A 16,848-nucleotide genomic window follows, 5' to 3' on the forward strand; every position below is an offset into this window, starting at 1 on the left:
CTCTCATTGTATGAGTGAATTTTGTAATATTTATACTTACACTTTCCAGGCCTGTGCCCCATAGTGTGATTTGGGTGTGCCTCCAGCCATTTCCACCTGTCCGGCCCCAGACTGCTGGACTGTACTGCTTCCCCTTCTTCACAAACACTTGCAGCATACCCACGTGGTGGCCGGCCAGCTTGTGCCGGAAGGACAGGCACAGATTGCCATCGTTCCAGGGAGGGGTGAGTGGGAGGACCAGCCGTGCCCCTCGCCCAGTCCTCTTGTTGCCGACCTCAGGAATGGTGAGGTACCTTCCACCTGGGGAGGTAAATGACGGACATTACAGTCAGTTAATGAAAACCCACAGAACATACTTTTTTTGTCAGTAAGGGGCAACTTTGAATTGGAACTGTTCCACCCTGTAGTGGGTATGCTACATCTTTGCCAAATTAAGTATTATTTATCATATATACTCAAAGCAACAAAGCTGACCTAAGTAGAATAAATTAAACAATTAATTACAGCACTAAAAATGTACTTGGCTTTCTAGAAATAGTAACCCGATTTACTTATTGTAGGATAATTTACATAAAAATGTAATAGTTGAATTCACTTTCCACTTCAAAAATAGTCCTCCAACAAACTGTTGACAAGGAAGTCTGTGAATTGTCCCGAGTCAGTGGGACATTGTGTCTGGAAAGACAAGTTGCTGTTGAGATTTTCAAAAGGCATATCAAACTTGCCAATGTGAGTCAGTTTTTTTTAATTCAGCAACAAAATACATCCATTCACTTATTGTATTTGGGTGTTGGCACAATCAAAAAATAAACCTGAACAAGCAGCATGGCATAATATGTAAAAATGGAAAGTTCGAAAAAATAGACAATTGAAAAAGACTTGACCCACTTATATTTTGTCACCTCAAAGTACAGCCATTTGCCGACGGCAAATTTATTATTTATTAATTAATGCATTAGTTAAGAATAAAAGAGCTATTTAGTTTGAAAAATGTAAAGTCAAAGCGCTTCTGGGTAATAGCTGATTAATGCTGATGCATTTTGCATATCTAGCAGATCTGTGTAGGGCTGGTGTTAACCACAGGGGGTGTGATACGTATCTGTAGGCCACAGAGGCTCTGCATATGTTATGAGCCCCTCCAAATCTTCTAACAGCCATGAGTGTTAGCCAGTGGCTGTCTATGAAAAGAACTTAAAGTGACGAACAGTAAATAGTTACTTGTAGTAGGAAATGTAGTAAAAGCCATATATAAGTGGACACATACATTCCTATAATTAAGATACTATTCAAATGCTCACTATATTCCCTGCATGCTAATGAAATGTTGTCTCTTAAATGGAATTTATTTTTGTCAGGGCCTAGATTATGATTTACTGTGAATGATTTTCCAGGGAACGTAAAGGTCTGGATAAAAATCTTTATTTTCTCTAATGAGGGAGCACAGACTTGGCTGAAAGGAGACTTTAGCCCTGTTGTCTGGAAACACACTAGTAACTATGAGATTAAGCCAGTTGGCAGGAGAAGCCAGTTGTAGAGTGTTGCTTAAACAGTGCCAGGACGCTGCACTGTTTAGTCTTCACACCGTGTCTAATGAGTCCTCTCAACATAATTCATCACGTTTTCTTCTTGTCTGAACCCCAAGAAAAACAGTGTCGTGTTCCCATTTTAAGTGAGCCACAGGTATTGCTGACGGGTCACGTAATCCGCTTCTCATTTGCATCGCTTTGTAGAGCAAAGCACTAATCCGCGTAAAAGACAAACTACTTCCCTCAAGTCATTTTCATCTTGACCTGTAATTAAGCAGAACACAACGGGGCTGCTTAGATTGTGTGACTGTGTGTGTTTGCATATGTAGTAAAGGAGCGTAGCTATTCTCATTTCCATTCACTGACTCTAAAATAAACACTTTTCCTGATTAGAGTGTGTGAGTGAGAATGGCCTTTCAATTACCTGACGGATCAGGTGTTGTCTCCCAATGCAGGTCTCCATCTCTGTCCCTGATCCAACCACAAAGACCATCATCAAAGGAGCAGCTCAGATACCCCGCCTCTGAAGATAATAAAACACACTTTTCAGAGACATGGAGGACACACATACATGCATGAAGTGGCTTCATTCTGCTCTCTGCAATGCGTCACATGAGCCCTGCTGTGTGACTCTAACATTACCAGGAGCGAGAGCTCCTTCTGATAAGAGTGACGACACAATCAATATGTAAAAGGTATTTGTAATGTTGAAATCATTGAGGACTTATCAAGTGGAAAAAGAGCAGTATAAATCTCAAGTGAAAATGGATTTATATAAATAAAAAGAAAACACAATTATGTGGGAGTTGCTGGAATCTGTGTGTGTGTGTGTGTGTGTGTGTGTGTGTGTGTGTGTGTGTGTGTGTGTGTGTGTGTGTGTGTGTGTTAGAGAGAGAGAGAGAGAGAGAGAGAGAGAGTCATTCTACACATATAGTATATTCTATGTCTCCCCTTTCCATGACAAAACACACTATTACAAAAGACAGGCATAATAAGTCATGACTGATGATTTCTTTCCCAGTGATGATGTTTAGACAATAACATTATAGGAATGCAGGCCGAAACAGTTATAGCATCATCCATGCATTTCTGTTCAAATTGGTTCGAAGATAAGAGTAACATCCATCATTTTGTAAAAAGTAAGGTTTCCGCAAAACACTTCTCAGTTCATTTCCTGAGCCAATAAAAATGCCTTCTCACTTGACACTGCTTAGAAAATGATGCACTGTGAGCCAAAAATAATCACATAACTAAACCATTAGGCAATATAATCTGCATACTATTGACATTAATAAATCACATAGAACAAATATGACACATAAAATGCTGTCTCTTCACAAAAGCTGTTTTCCTATAGTTGCTTTAGGAACTCTACACCGAATGGCGCTTATGAGCGGAGCGCTGATGAACTTCAAAATGATCAATCAATCATTCAAGCAGTCAGGCAATCAAGCAAGTATAATGTGAAAAGTGGAAATGTCTGGCCGTTCCAAGCTGTGAGCCATTATTTAAACGGATATGGCCAGATGTCATGCGTCACCTCCTGGTGAAGAGCCTATCAAAACACATCTGGTCACTATAATGTCTTCGCCTTGGCAGCAACCACTGCAGGAGTGGATAGTGAGTGTAATTTGGCCTCAAGCGAATGTGGCTCGTTCGTCATCATTTGAGGGCTGTTGCTGATTGTCTCTATCACATGTCTTGTGTTTACCTGGGTCGTCCTTGGCTTCATCTGCTGTGTTGCCGAGCTCAATGTCAAAGTCAACACCAAGGACGGTGTTGTGGCCATGGTTCCGAGGGACTGAGGAGAGAGGTGAGAGAGGTTTAGATAAAGGATTAACAAAGGTATTATATTTGTTCACTGGTCTCCCTGCTTGTGGCTTTTGTTTCCTCACTCTACAAGGACTCTGCGAGGATGAATCAATGTCTTGGTTTAGTGCCTGCATATCCAGAGCCAAGCACATTCAATGACACAGCACCTGAAGAGAATACCTAAGAAAACCTTCAGAAACACCATAAGTCAACTGTGAATCATAGCAACAAAAAGGCTGATGGTTCATGATGCAACATCCGGGCAAATGCTGCTGCCACACAACCTGGAGCTACAGTACATACTCACATACAGTGCACATCAGTCTTGAAATAGCCTCTTCCCTTCTCCAATGGGGTCACACTGCCCAAAATACTATAAGCCAAGCTGTCTTATTAAAGGTCGACTGACAAGTGAAGGATAGAAAGTTATTTCTCATACTTTTACAGCGGCAAGCCTTTTTTGGAAAAATATGCTTTGGCTATTTTACTATATTCTATTAGACTACAAACTAGGTTTACTGGCTTTTAAATTAAAGTGTCCAAAAAAAAAATTAAATACAGAGAAACATAATTTAAGTATGTATTCATTGCATTTGCAAGTTAGTGGAATTTAATGAGACAAATAATCAGTAAAACCATTCCCAGCATCACAAACAGATTCTTGCTCCTCTGCCGTGAATGCACTGAAACGTCAGTCCCACACACTCCCCAGCACGTGCCCCTTCCAGTCGGCCGACACACCCACCCCCACACTGGGGCACAACCACCTGGCAGACTGCAATGTAGCCTGACAGTCGGAGGAATCTGACAGCGGGGAGGTCACACTCACACCAGGCTCTCCAGCAATCCCAGGCATCCATGCTTCTGTGTGTGCCCAAGAGACAAGTTTGTAAGTGACCCTGTAAATAACTGTGTTGAAACTAAACTAAACTAAACTAAATGTTGCTCTTGTTATTTTTCATTGTAACCTTTTGTGGTTCATATTTGAGATGTCAACAAAAGCAGCTTTTTGTGGCTTTCCTATGTTCTGCCAAAATGTCCAGCCGTAACCAATCCGTGACATGTTTTAGGTTTGGAGACAAACACAGTACACTTCATAATTTCTTTTCAGATGCTGTTTGTGCGTGAACACCATAAATCTTCATTTAGCTGAGGTAAACAATGTCTTTTTTAAATGAATGTAAATGCCTCACTAACGCAATAGTCTTTTATTAGCCTCAGAGGTTTGAGGGTTTTCTCTAGAGCATGTACTCCTTCAAAAAGAAACACATTTACATTTTGGGATATATACTTATTCATTTTCTTGCTGAGAGCTAAAGGAGGAGATTGATACCACTCTCAGACAAGAGAGTGGTATCAATCTTTACATCTAATTCTAGCAGAAAAATTAATGTCTATTTTCTAAATAAACTATTTCTTAAAAAGGTACATGGTTTTCATTGTTTATACATGCTCTGACTTCAGTACACAACTGCACCTGAGACACAGCAGAGGCATTCTTCATGCCACGAAGCTCTCATTCAAATGATTCCTATTTCATCTAATTATCGGAATAATAACTCAGCATTGTCTCTCCTCCCTCCCTCTCTCATATTATTCAAACCATATTCAGGAAGCTCTGATTTCTAGAACTGCTCTGCAGTGATGCAAACTATTAGATTGATGTCTCCCTCAAGCAGTGCCGACAGGTGTTAATGTAATCTTCTTTCCTCTTTCCCTTTTCTAATTATGTGATGCCATCTGGCAAGGTGAGCCGGAACCATGGTATCTCACCTCTTATCCCGTACTTTGCTGTTGCATCTCACCCGATATGTCGACGTCAAAGGAGTTAAATGTTTTGAGTTTTGGTAAACACTGACTTTTGCTGTGCCTACAAGCAAGCATGACACAGACACACTGTTCAATTACAATTTGTTGTGCAATTTATACTGTTGGTGCATCTGGACTAAACATTCCAATAAGTCTCACCTTCTGTTGCTTTTTCTGTATGGCTGTATATTATAATAATATGCAAATGTCTGAAACTACACATGTTGTGTGCCAACAAATCCACAAACCAACAATGTGTTAGCCCAACTCTTAAGATTCATCTATCCTGTCTATGTCTCAGCGCTTTGAAGTTAATGTTCTAAAATGTCAGGGAAGTGCAACTAATTTAGGCCGTGGATGAATATGCGTTTAGTGCTCTTTTTGTCTTTTCACGGGATCTGTTTCTGTTGGCAAGCAGAAAAATATAGAATTCCACCAGCTTCACTTTTTAAATATTGTTATAAAAAGTGTTTACCTGCAGTAAAATAATCTAGCCTACTAGATCAAAAAAAGAAAGGAGAAAAAAGGAGACTGTGATTTTGGCCCTGAACTAAATATTTCCATTCAAACAAGTCAGACAGAGTTTATTTAAAAAAAACTCATGTTCTGTATTGCTGCATGCATTTGAGACTTTGAGAAGAAATCAGCAGATACTGCAGTGGCTACTTTCAACTCTTTTCATAATTCAATTCTGTAATTTGGTTTTGATCGAGAATATCAAACATAAAAACAAAAGAGCTGATGCATTTTGAATGTTTTGATACATGCTTGGCAGGAAGTGTCTTTTGATTTTTGACTGCAACAATTGAAACTGCTGTATGCATGTGTTTGAATACAAAATGAATATGAGAATATACATCATCTGTTGGATAAACATCCTTTCGGATTCCCCAGATGGTGACATGTGTCATAATAAACACAAAGTTCCATGATTCAGATGAAAAAATATACTCCAGGTTGGTTAGAGGAAAGCTTTCAGGGAGCTGATGACGTCAGACGAATAAGTGCCTTTTAATGTCAAAGACCCAAAAACAAAAGGTTCACCTCACTATCTCATATCAACAGTCGACAAGGCAATAAGAAGCATTTTAGCGTCTTTCAGCTCATTGCTTTGCTTCTGCATCTCACAACTTCACTGTTTTGGTGCACTGTCATTTTTGTCATTTTCAGACATTTTTGTCAGATTGCCAGAAGCACAACTCCAAATACATTATAATAGCGCTTGGTATCTCCTGGATGTGTAAATACGCAAAAGTTTTGTAACAGGTTAACCATCAACTTTATGGGGAATAAAATTAGGTGATAATAGGCCTACATTGTGTTTATAACATCATGTACTGCCCTAAGAGGCACAAAATAATAATAAAATAATAATAATACAAGTTAAACGTTTTGCTTTCATTAGGAACATTTGCAAAAAAACTGATCACACATGAAATATAATGTGTGATCAGTTTTTTAAAAAGATACAAAATGCTGATTTCTCATCTATAACTCAAAGGTTAAGGTGTAATAAATGCAATCTTTATAAAAAAAAATAAAGCTAATTCTTACTGTGGACATCTCCTCTCTGTTTGGTGACCTCCTTCTGGATGGTGTTGTCTACAGGTGTGACCGGCGGCGGCAGCGGGCGTCGTGTGGGAGTCACTGGCTTTGGTGGGCTGTAGGGCTTGCGGGTCGGTGCTGGTGGCTTCCTGGTTGGGATAAAGGGCTTTCGGGTGGGAACTGCTGGCTTGCGTGGAGGTGGGGTGACCCTCTTTGGAGGCAGAGGCGCTTTGGTCGTGGGTGGGGTTGTTGTTGTTGTCGTGGCCGTGGTCGTCGTGGTTGTGGCAGTGGTTGTCGTAGTGGTTGTGGCAGTTGTTGATTTGGGGATAATGGGGAAGATTCTCTTTTGAGTCACTGGAGTGCGGAGAGTAGTGGTGGTTCTTTTCTGATCCATGTCGGGGATGTGGTTGTGATGATTTGGAGGCAGTTTGCCTGGTCTCGGAGGGTCAATAACCACCTTAGGAATGGCTGAAATAATAAGAGAATGCAGACGGAGGACTGAAATATGAGCAGTAAAATGTTAATGAGGCGTACAAATGTAAACTAACTGCAATGATAAGTCTGACTGGTGCAGAGGAAGGCTTTTCTCATCTACTGAGACTTCTCCTGATATCTAATAACTAAATGTTAATCCTAACACAAATTGGGTGTTTCAAATCTTACTGAAGCACTAGCTCACACAAGACGGGTCCATAAAATCATCATGGAGCAAGTTCACATTTATTAATTGGGGTCTTTTTTTAAAGACAATTCTGGGCACATTTTTCTCAATATGACTGTCAAAAAAAGTGAAAGATGGATGGTTGCATGCAACATGACTGGTTGCAAGCAAATTTACCCACAAAGACACCTCACATCCAGTGAATGTTTGTTCTCCTCCTGATTAGAAATTCTTTGAGTGTTCATTGCCAGAGGCCACGCAGCATCATACTAAAGCTGCTGCTGCTGCTGCTGCTGCTGCTGCTGCTGCTGCTGCTGCTGCTGCTGCGTGTGTGTGTGTGTGTGCGTGTTGAATGATCTCTGCGCTCAAACAGGCTGCTGTGCCCTGGAGATCACCCTCGCTCTGCTGATGTCATAAACGTAACACCTCCTTTTTCTTTGTTCCGCCACACATTCTTCATGCAGCAGCAGAGACAGAGACTTGGGGGTTGGTGCGTTGGGGTGGTGGTGGTGAGGGGTTCATAAGGGTTTCATGAGTGAGGAATGAGAGTGGACAAAGGCAAGAGGTTTGAACTCAGTTATTGCCTTCTCAAGTTGCAGGCGACTTTGATATGTGATACACAAATAGGATATTGCAACTCGACTCCCAGAGCACTAGTGGCTCACACCCCCTTGGGCAGACGACGGGGTGAAATATTTGCAGCGCATAACACCAGGAGGCATCTTCTCTTGTCTATGGACTGTTACACTAGTTGTGTCTGTTAGATGATTGATTAACTGTGGTGAGTCTTATCCACTGAGCTGCTGTGAAAACTACAGACCAAATTAACTGTTTGTGAGCAAGCAAAATGAGACTAGGAAGATACATTTTTGACATCTTTTTGGTTGAGTTGAGGCTAACTCGGGGCTCATGTGATAAGGGAGCAGGGTGATTTAAGTGATGACTGACAACCATTACAAAGAAAGGAATTCAGTCCCGTCTTATTTGCTAAGAAGGCTATTTCTGCTTTCCTAGCTTTTTTTAAAACACAGGCAAAGAAAACAAATATGTGAGGCCCCGGTCCTCTTGGCAAAAGTGAGCATCTGAGCCAAGGGTTTTGTTCTCAATTCTTACGTTTGCAATTGTGGCCCATCCCCCTGTAGCCCTCTTTGCATTTGCACTTGTATGAGCCCGGCGTGTTGTAGCAGGAGGCAAAGTTGCTGCAGTGGCTCTGACCTAAAGAACACTCATCCACATCTGAAAGATAGTAAAAACATAAAATTAAGCTACTGGGTACAAGGTAAAAAAAAGAAAAACGTAACATAACAGCAACATGTCGAAGGATAATTGCTTCACATCCACTTCAAGGAGGGCTCAACATCAGTATTGTGAACAAAAGCATTTACGTGAATAACAGGGATCTGTGAATGCCAGAGAAAAAAATATCAAATTTGAGCTGCAAGGTCAAAAATGCCAAAGCATTTTAGGAAGAACCGTTTTTATTTTTATTTAACATTTGTTCCCAAAAATAATCCTAAAAAAAGATTGGATATAGTATATTTTCCAGATGCTGCTATGATTTAACAATATTGTATGGATTTCTATAGAATGTTAATTCATATTTGTTGATATTTATCATGCAAATGCACTGCTGGGTAAAGTTTTAGTTTCAGTTCCTCCTTTATTACGTTTTTTTCTGTATTTACGACTTCAACTACAGAGTCTCAGACAGACTTTTTGTATTCATCTGTTGATATGGAATTAAAGTTTTAACGATCCTATTCGGTGATATGTTTAAATGTCATACAAATAATGTAATGTACTATCTCACTGCAGATGTAAATACATACATACAATAGTAGTGCCAAGGTGTAATAATACTCTCTGAAAACATTACCTTTAATATTGTATAAGGTTAAGGTTTATTTGAACAGCTTTAAATACTGCTGGGTTGATTCATGTACAATATAATAATGCATCATATTTCATTAAATTATCATATGATTTGTAGGTAAAATCTTAATCTGCAAAGTAATCAGTAACCATAACTGTCAAATAAATGTAGTGAAGTTACATGAATAATATTTTACTCGGAAGTATAAAGTAGCATACAATTTAAATATTAAAGTACAGTACGGATTAAATGTATACTTCACTAGTTGGTTGTGGGTACCTTCTGAAGTTACAGAAGAAATATGTACATATGGGCACCAGACTATTGTTTGATATGCATTTGTTTTCTGTGTGTGTGTGTGTGTGTGTGTGTGTGTGTGTGTGTGTGTGTGTGTGTGTGTGTGTGTGTGTGTGTGTGTGTGTGTGTGTGTGTGTGCCTGTGCAATATATTTTCAATTTGCTCCCTCAGTGACTGGTGTAAAACCAACACCTGCATCCCTAAAAATAATCATATCATTGGTTAGAAGTCCAGACATCTCAGCACATGTATGTCCTTTGTAAGGTGTGTGTGTGTGTGTGTGTGTGTAAAAGCCTCACTGCGGAGACCTTGTGACGGTACCTCTGCATTGGTATTTCCCATTGATGTATTGCAGGTCAAAGCCTTCATGGCACTTGCAGATGTAGCTACCGAAGGTGTTTATGCATTTCCTGAACCGGGGACACACTGCTATCCCTGCTGCACACTCATCCACATCTGCAAGAGAAAAAGAAATGCCGGTTATTCCACACAGTAAGAAAATATTTAACCTAAACACATAATGTATTCAGAATCCCCCCCCTCAAATATATTTTAAGTTGGCCATATACAGTATACTGTACAATGCATTAGAAATTACACAATGCAATGAAAAACGTCAGGGTTAAAAAAAAAAAAACGGCAATTTAATCGAAAACTAAACAAACATCTCTATTCACATCAGGAGACTTTTTTCACCTTCCATGGTTCGTAATAATTTATGAACAAAGCCCATTATGTATTCTGTTCAGTGAGAAGAATACAATGCACAATACCTTGTTTCATTATTTAAAGACCTATTCTAAGTGTCTCTGTTGATCACCTTTGCAGGCATGTGGGCATTAATATTTAGACACAGAGAGGCTTACACATTTGCCTTAAAATCATTAATTTAGTTTCAGCATAATGCAGCCGAGGCACCGTGGAGTCACAGGGACTGTTGTGTAAAAGGACTTTTACTCAGAGACACCTGGACCAGCTGGGAAATCAAGCAAGTGAAGTAAGTGGGCAGAGCTTTCTTGTCCCTCAACAGTGATCCCTTAACAACTACTGCTGAGGTTCTCATCAGCTAGACACTTAATGGCCAACAGTTGAATTATTTAGCTACTGTGCAGTGGTGAATTATCATGTTTTACACAAACACACATGCACACAGCAAGACAGTCGCTGTCTCATAATGTTTAGTAGTACTGCTTACAAACGCCTGTTTTGATCAATGTTACATCTGGCTTTGAAGACAGCTTTGACTTTTCTTTCAAAGCTGCAGATCTTTAAGCATCCAAATCAAACTCTTATTAATTGTTACACATCAGCCTGCATTAAGCTCCGCAATTGTGTTTTCCTTGACAACACGTCTGATAAATTTAGCATTTTCTGTGAGAGGCAGTGTTGAAATATGCAGCCGTCGCATAGGTTACTTCTGCAATAATGCAAACACATCAATACACTTTGTCATTAATCAGACAGTTTTCTGTCACAGTGCAAAACAAGTCAATACTTCCTTCTAGTGGATCATCAGACTTCTTAAAGGATTTCTGGCCTAATCCATTTCAATGCACAAGAAGCAGGTGCACAGTTTTATTTTTTTTAAAACTACATTTCACATCAAATCATAAATCCATTCAACCAAATGTATTGAGTTAAACATCTTGGCATGCATTTGTCAAACTGATAAAAGTTTAATTTCTTTGCTACTCGCTTTTTATCAAATTATCAAACTTTTGACTTAGCTTCAGTCATTTATTCTATCAAATCTAGTATTGATTCATATGATTTATTGGATGAAAGTTGTCTACAAGCTGCAAAATGTATTAGATCCCAAGTAATACATCACTATTTTTATTAGATTTTATAGATTGATGTTAATGTCACACATCAATTGGTACTGGAGGATTTGACACAAATATAACTATCTTTGTTGATAAGTGCATGTATGTTTTTGCAGTAAAACATGTATCTGAGAGTAACTTGCAAGGATTTAACAGAGTGGCGGTTCTTGGAGATCACTGTGAAACAATAAACACAGACTTTAGCCTTTTTATGTATAATTCCTAAAAGTTTAACAAACACGGACCTATGCCACTTTTAAAACTACAACAAACCTATGATAATGAGTAATAACAGCTATGCATCTGTGCATACTCTCCCACGCTCTAGTTACTAGAAGTATTGACCTCCATAGATATGATTAGACACTCTCCATAAAACAGCGTTTTCTCTAGGGATTTGGAAACATTCCATTTAACTGCTGTAACACCTGTTGCAGGCAATCTTTCCTTCCCCTCCTCCATCATTTTTCATGATTGATGTCGGTCCTGTTTTAGAAAACCCGCCCCCCTCCCCATAAGCCAGCCCACAGTTAAGTGGGAATATAAGGCGGCTAACCAGGAACAGTCCACTCTGGAACAGCCTGTATTTAAACCTGACACAAGTCAACTGCTTCAACTGCCCCTTTATCTGTTAGTTACCTATCTGAGAAGCTATTCCACGTAATGAAAGGAGGAAGAGGGGGATAGGGAGTGGGCTTCCCCTGATCACATTTCTGCTGAAAAAAGCTGGAGGTATAAGTGGAATAAAGTCACCATTTGGTTGACAAGGCTTGTTAAATTGATGTGCTCCTTAATCAAAGCAAAACAGACGTATTGTTAAATATTTTTGGATGAATCTCAGCTTAGCTTTTTTTAGCAAGGTTTTGTTTGCGTTCCAAAATTGGTTTTCCACTGGCAAGTTTTCTTTCTTGCTCTGCCAAAACCATTGCATTTGATTATCACTCAGCTAATGCAATGATTGAGAAGAACTTGAAAAAAATAAAACATTTGTGTTTGTGATGCTTTACATGAGTAGCTCATGGGGAGGGAGTGGTAACACAGGGCTCAGTTTTCCGGCCTGTGGAGATATATAATAACTCAGACGTACCCACACAGGTTCTTCTATCCGGAGCCAGCTGTAACCCCGGCGACGGACACTGACATCGGACCTCTCCTTTCAGCACCTCGCAGCCGTACTGGCAGTTGGCCATGCCACAAGTGCGAGCATCTGATGGACACAACGGAAACACAACACATATTAACACATGATGGAGCCAAAAGGGAGAGCACACACGTTACTTTCTATCCTTTTCACATTCACACTCACACTCACACTTTATCGTTATCCTCCAGCCAGTATGTGAGAGCCAGGCCACTGCCTGATATTAGCCGAGTAGACCCTGAGGTGCAGACAACAGAACAGTGCACACTCTGCCATTATTAGATTCCTGTGCTGTGCGGTGGCTCCGTGTGCACACAAGCCTCGCTCACCCACTTTCATCCTTTCCTACACCTAAAGAATCATAATCCATCTAAACCCTTTCAAAGCGTGTGCAGTGAGTGCAGCACCTCTGTTGTGGAGCCGTGCAGGGCAGATCAAGACCCTCCAAAATAATAATATAATGGAAGAGATTTTCTTCAGCTTCTCTCAATAACTTTGGACCCTAAAAAGGAAATTAAAAGTGAGGCTCATGCTGCCGCAGCCACTTCAGCTGCCGCAAGCACCCTGGAGTACAGTTTGATGACTAAGGCAGGCCAGGCTGATTAAATGCTACAGTGATCTATTGATCAAAGCAGTAGCAGGCAAGAAAAGAAGAATAAAAGGTTTAACACTATCATGCTTTCATCACACAACACCTGGAATAACTTGAGATTGCCTCAAGTGGTAAATGGAGGGGGGGGGAATTTATTTATTTCTGATAGAAAAATAACTAATTAAAATAGGGCAACCGAGAGTCACGCTATGCTCCAGAAGAAAGGGGAGGAGAAAATAGTTATCAGGTGGGAAACAAAATTTACAGCAAGACGTGTACAGGCATTCACTCCCATTCTGTGGAATACCTCAGGGCAACCAATAATAAATGCACGTTCACTCAAGGGTCTAAAGGGTTCATACTTTTCTACTTAGAGTTCTTCAGAGGGGTTCTTTAGGATTTGGAGTTGCTATAATGAAGATCAATGTGGGGCTTTAATTAAAAACAGTCTATCAAAGGATAGTGAGGCTGCTGTCAGTAGTACTCACACAGGTGGGAAAGCATATTTTGTAATAGAGAGCATGTGTCATCAGCGTTGTCTTGCACTGGCATTCAGATGAATACATTTGTAGTAAAGTGAAACAAGGCTTCACAGTAGCATATCAAAGCTACAAAGCAAAAGAAAGCTTAAAAAAAAAATGAGGGAGGAAATAGATCAGTAACGAAAATACAAACGTGTGTGTGTGTGTGTGTGTGTGTGTGTGTGTGTGTGTGTGTGTGTGTGTGTGTGTGAGAGAGAGAGAGACCGACTCACTTCCACAGGTCCCGTCAGGCATCAGCATGTAGCCGTTGAGGCAGTAGCACTTGTAACTCCCATAGGTGTTCATGCACCTGTGTTTACAGGGCCTTGGCTTCAGCCCGCACTCATTCAGGTCTGCAGACAGAGAGAGACAGCATAAGTGGAGTGGACAGAGAGAGAGAGAGAGAGAGAGAGAGAGAAAGAGAGAGAGAGAGAGATACCCTCCTACACAGAGGGGAAATTAGTCAGAGGGCAAAGGTTGTGAGGTCAGTAATGGCAAACCTAACCCATCCATTTGTGTGTGTGTGTGTGTGTGTGTGTGTGTGTGTGTGTGTGTGTGTGTGTGTGTGTGTGTGTGTGTGTGTGTGTGGTGTGTGTGTGTGTGTGTGTGTGTGTGTGTGTGTGTGTGGTGGGGGTGTTGTTAGAGGTGGGGGTGTCTTCTAGGAAGTGCCATGTTCTGACAGGCCTGTAACTCCCCTCTTTGATGATTTAACAGGAAGCCAGTGTCAACTGTCAACCTGCCCATTACCTGCAAGTGATAAAAGATGCTATTACACCCTCTGACTCACCACAACTTCATGTGGTTGTAGCTGCAACATCCACATATTATTCCAGTATTTTTATGCAGGCATAAAAGTAGAGAAATCTCACTCACAACAGCCTGTGAAAATTGTATTATAAAACGATGCTGTCTGACTTCGGAGCAGGGATGGCTCCTGGGAGAAAAGAATACGCCCTGAGCACAACACCTGTCAAATGCTTATGCAAATTCAAGTCATTATACCCTTCTCCCAGCACAACATTTATATATTTCAGTCGCAGGGCCCTGCTGTTGTGTATGTTGCCTCACAGGAATGACTTACTGATACTTCTAAATGGAACAGAGACACCATTAATGTTATTAGATACGCCTGTGTACTTTCTGCTACGACGAGTCAAAGTGTCCTCATTCTGAAGGGTTTATAAATTAAATAAATATATTAATTTCTACCTACTGTAGATTCCACTGGAAGCATATTTTTAGGACTGTAACTAAAGATAGGTGACATTCCTAACATTACAACTGCAGCAAACCAGCCAACCAACAGCTATACAGTATAGCTCTTTCGTCCTATAAAATGGCAGACATGTTGACGCTTAGCGGGGAACACGCAGGTGCAACTAATAACATTAATCATGTCCTCGTTCCACTTTGGTACGTCAGTTCCAGAGCCCTGGTGTTGTGCATGTTGCCTGGGATGACTTACTGACACTCCTAAAGGTAATAGAGATAACATTAATGTTATTAGTTACACCTGATTACTTCCTGCAATGAAACAAATGCTAATGCTGAGTTAAAGAAGTAAACCTTTTTAATTCATACTTTAAACGTGTAAATAAGTAAAAAAAGATTCAAAACATCCAAATTGTAGCAAACCAACCAATAAGAGCTTGATGGCTGTCTATGGCAGATATTGTTCACATGTCATAGTATTAAACATACAGGGGTAACTATTAACATTAAGGATGTTCTCATTCCATTTACTGGTAGTTGACCCAGATACAGGGCCTTGGTATTGTGTATGCTGGCTCACTGATGTACCTGAATGGAACAGAGTCATCACTACTGCTAATTAAAGTCTATTGGGCCTGGATTAAAATATGTGCTTTGATTTAATCTTGCTTTTATAACAACGCATTCCAACTGTAGAAGAAGGTACCAAAAAGAGTTAGATAGCTCTGTTTATTTTGTTCCCCCAGCAGATAGTTGTACACACAGGCACAATTAATTAAATCTTGTAATTAATGTCCCACCTCTGTGTACTGGATCAAGAGACCTGGTATTGTGAATTGTGGGATACTGGGCACATGGGAGAGGTTTGCTTTCTGACAGATATCTCATTAGAATTAGGCAACAAACCTATTTGGTTGGGTTTAGAAAATATTTTGGTTTGGGTTCAAATAAACCCTGTCTGGCAGAAAGCCCTGAAGATAAACTTTTCCCATGTGCACATACTGGGACTCCTCATTAATGGAGTGTTGCGGCAGTTCAGGTAGGGACAGCAGTCGTTTTATAGTCACATGTTCTCTTTCCTGCAGGTTCATGACTGTCTCGTTTATTTAGGGGTCCATGCAGTCTGCCTGGTGCTAATTCATTCTGCCCTCTCTAATAAATGGTTGAAACTCGAAGTGAAGAGTCCTGACTAAAATGTCACTTGCGCCTGTGCTTTTTCTTGCACAGGATAAAATATCTGCTGTAAAAAAAAAGCCAATATGCATTCTAGATGCAAATCATTCCTGATAAACATTGATTATGCCGTCTTTGACTGTGGGGACAGTAAACTTTTAATCGTATTACTGTTTTGAGAATATTTGTTGTGTATTTGTTCTATTTGAGTACACTAAATACTGTAACTCATATAAGTGCATCCTTGATTCTCTCTGCGCTCATACTCTAAGAGACAGAATATAGCCTGGAGTTATACTGTTTTGATACAAAGAGGAATATTTGTCATTTCAGTTTTCTTCAAACCTCTTTTTGCCCCTAAAGCAATTTTCAAGATTAAGTTTTCTCATAAAGAAAATATTGTCAGTACTTTTGAAGAACATCACTGTGAAGAGAAGGGGCAAGGTTCCAAAATGTATTCTTACTTCTTATTTTTACAAATATTTGGAAGTAACAGTGCTTTTGTTGTTGAATCACAATAAGTGGCTCTGAGGGTAAAACATTAATTTTAAAACCTGTAAGGATGAACACATATTAAAGCCACGTTTTGAAGAAATCATACCATAGCTGTGTTAGTTATCAGTTATAATTCCTTTAATTTGAAAGTTGGCATCATTAAACTTAATTGGACTGTCTAAAATATTATTTGAAAATAAAATTAGGCTGAGTTTATGAATAACTGAAATATTTTAAATCCACTCTTGGCTTTGGCCCAATGCTTTTCCCTGAGTAATTTCTAATGAGGTGTTGTTTAAATACTTGGTAGGTGTGGATTGAAGTGAATATTCTATATATTTATTCCTTATATTACCACAACAGTT

At 39.9% G+C, this 16,848-nt stretch overlaps 1 protein-coding gene across 1 annotated transcript in view; it reads right to left on the reverse strand.

Annotated features, from left to right (window-relative positions):
- npnta (nephronectin a) overlaps window positions 1–16,848 on the reverse strand; it is a gene marked incomplete at its 5' end in the record, with an annotated part of 43,023 nt that overhangs the window by 1,576 nt on the left and 24,599 nt on the right. Inside the window, 8 exons of the mRNA XM_079219057.1 lie at window positions 41–300; window positions 1,951–2,049; window positions 3,238–3,327; window positions 6,702–7,160; window positions 8,467–8,589; window positions 9,845–9,979; window positions 12,437–12,556; window positions 13,837–13,956. Of these exons, the coding sequence (XP_079075183.1) occupies window positions 41–300; window positions 1,951–2,049; window positions 3,238–3,327; window positions 6,702–7,160; window positions 8,467–8,589; window positions 9,845–9,979; window positions 12,437–12,556; window positions 13,837–13,956 (1,406 nt within the window). The remainder of the gene's footprint in view (window positions 1–40; window positions 301–1,950; window positions 2,050–3,237; window positions 3,328–6,701; window positions 7,161–8,466; window positions 8,590–9,844; window positions 9,980–12,436; window positions 12,557–13,836; window positions 13,957–16,848) is intronic.

The sequence above is a fragment of the Taurulus bubalis genome, assembly GCF_910589615.1.
Source record: "Taurulus bubalis genome assembly, chromosome: 6".
NCBI lineage: Eukaryota > Metazoa > Chordata > Actinopteri > Perciformes > Cottidae > Taurulus > Taurulus bubalis.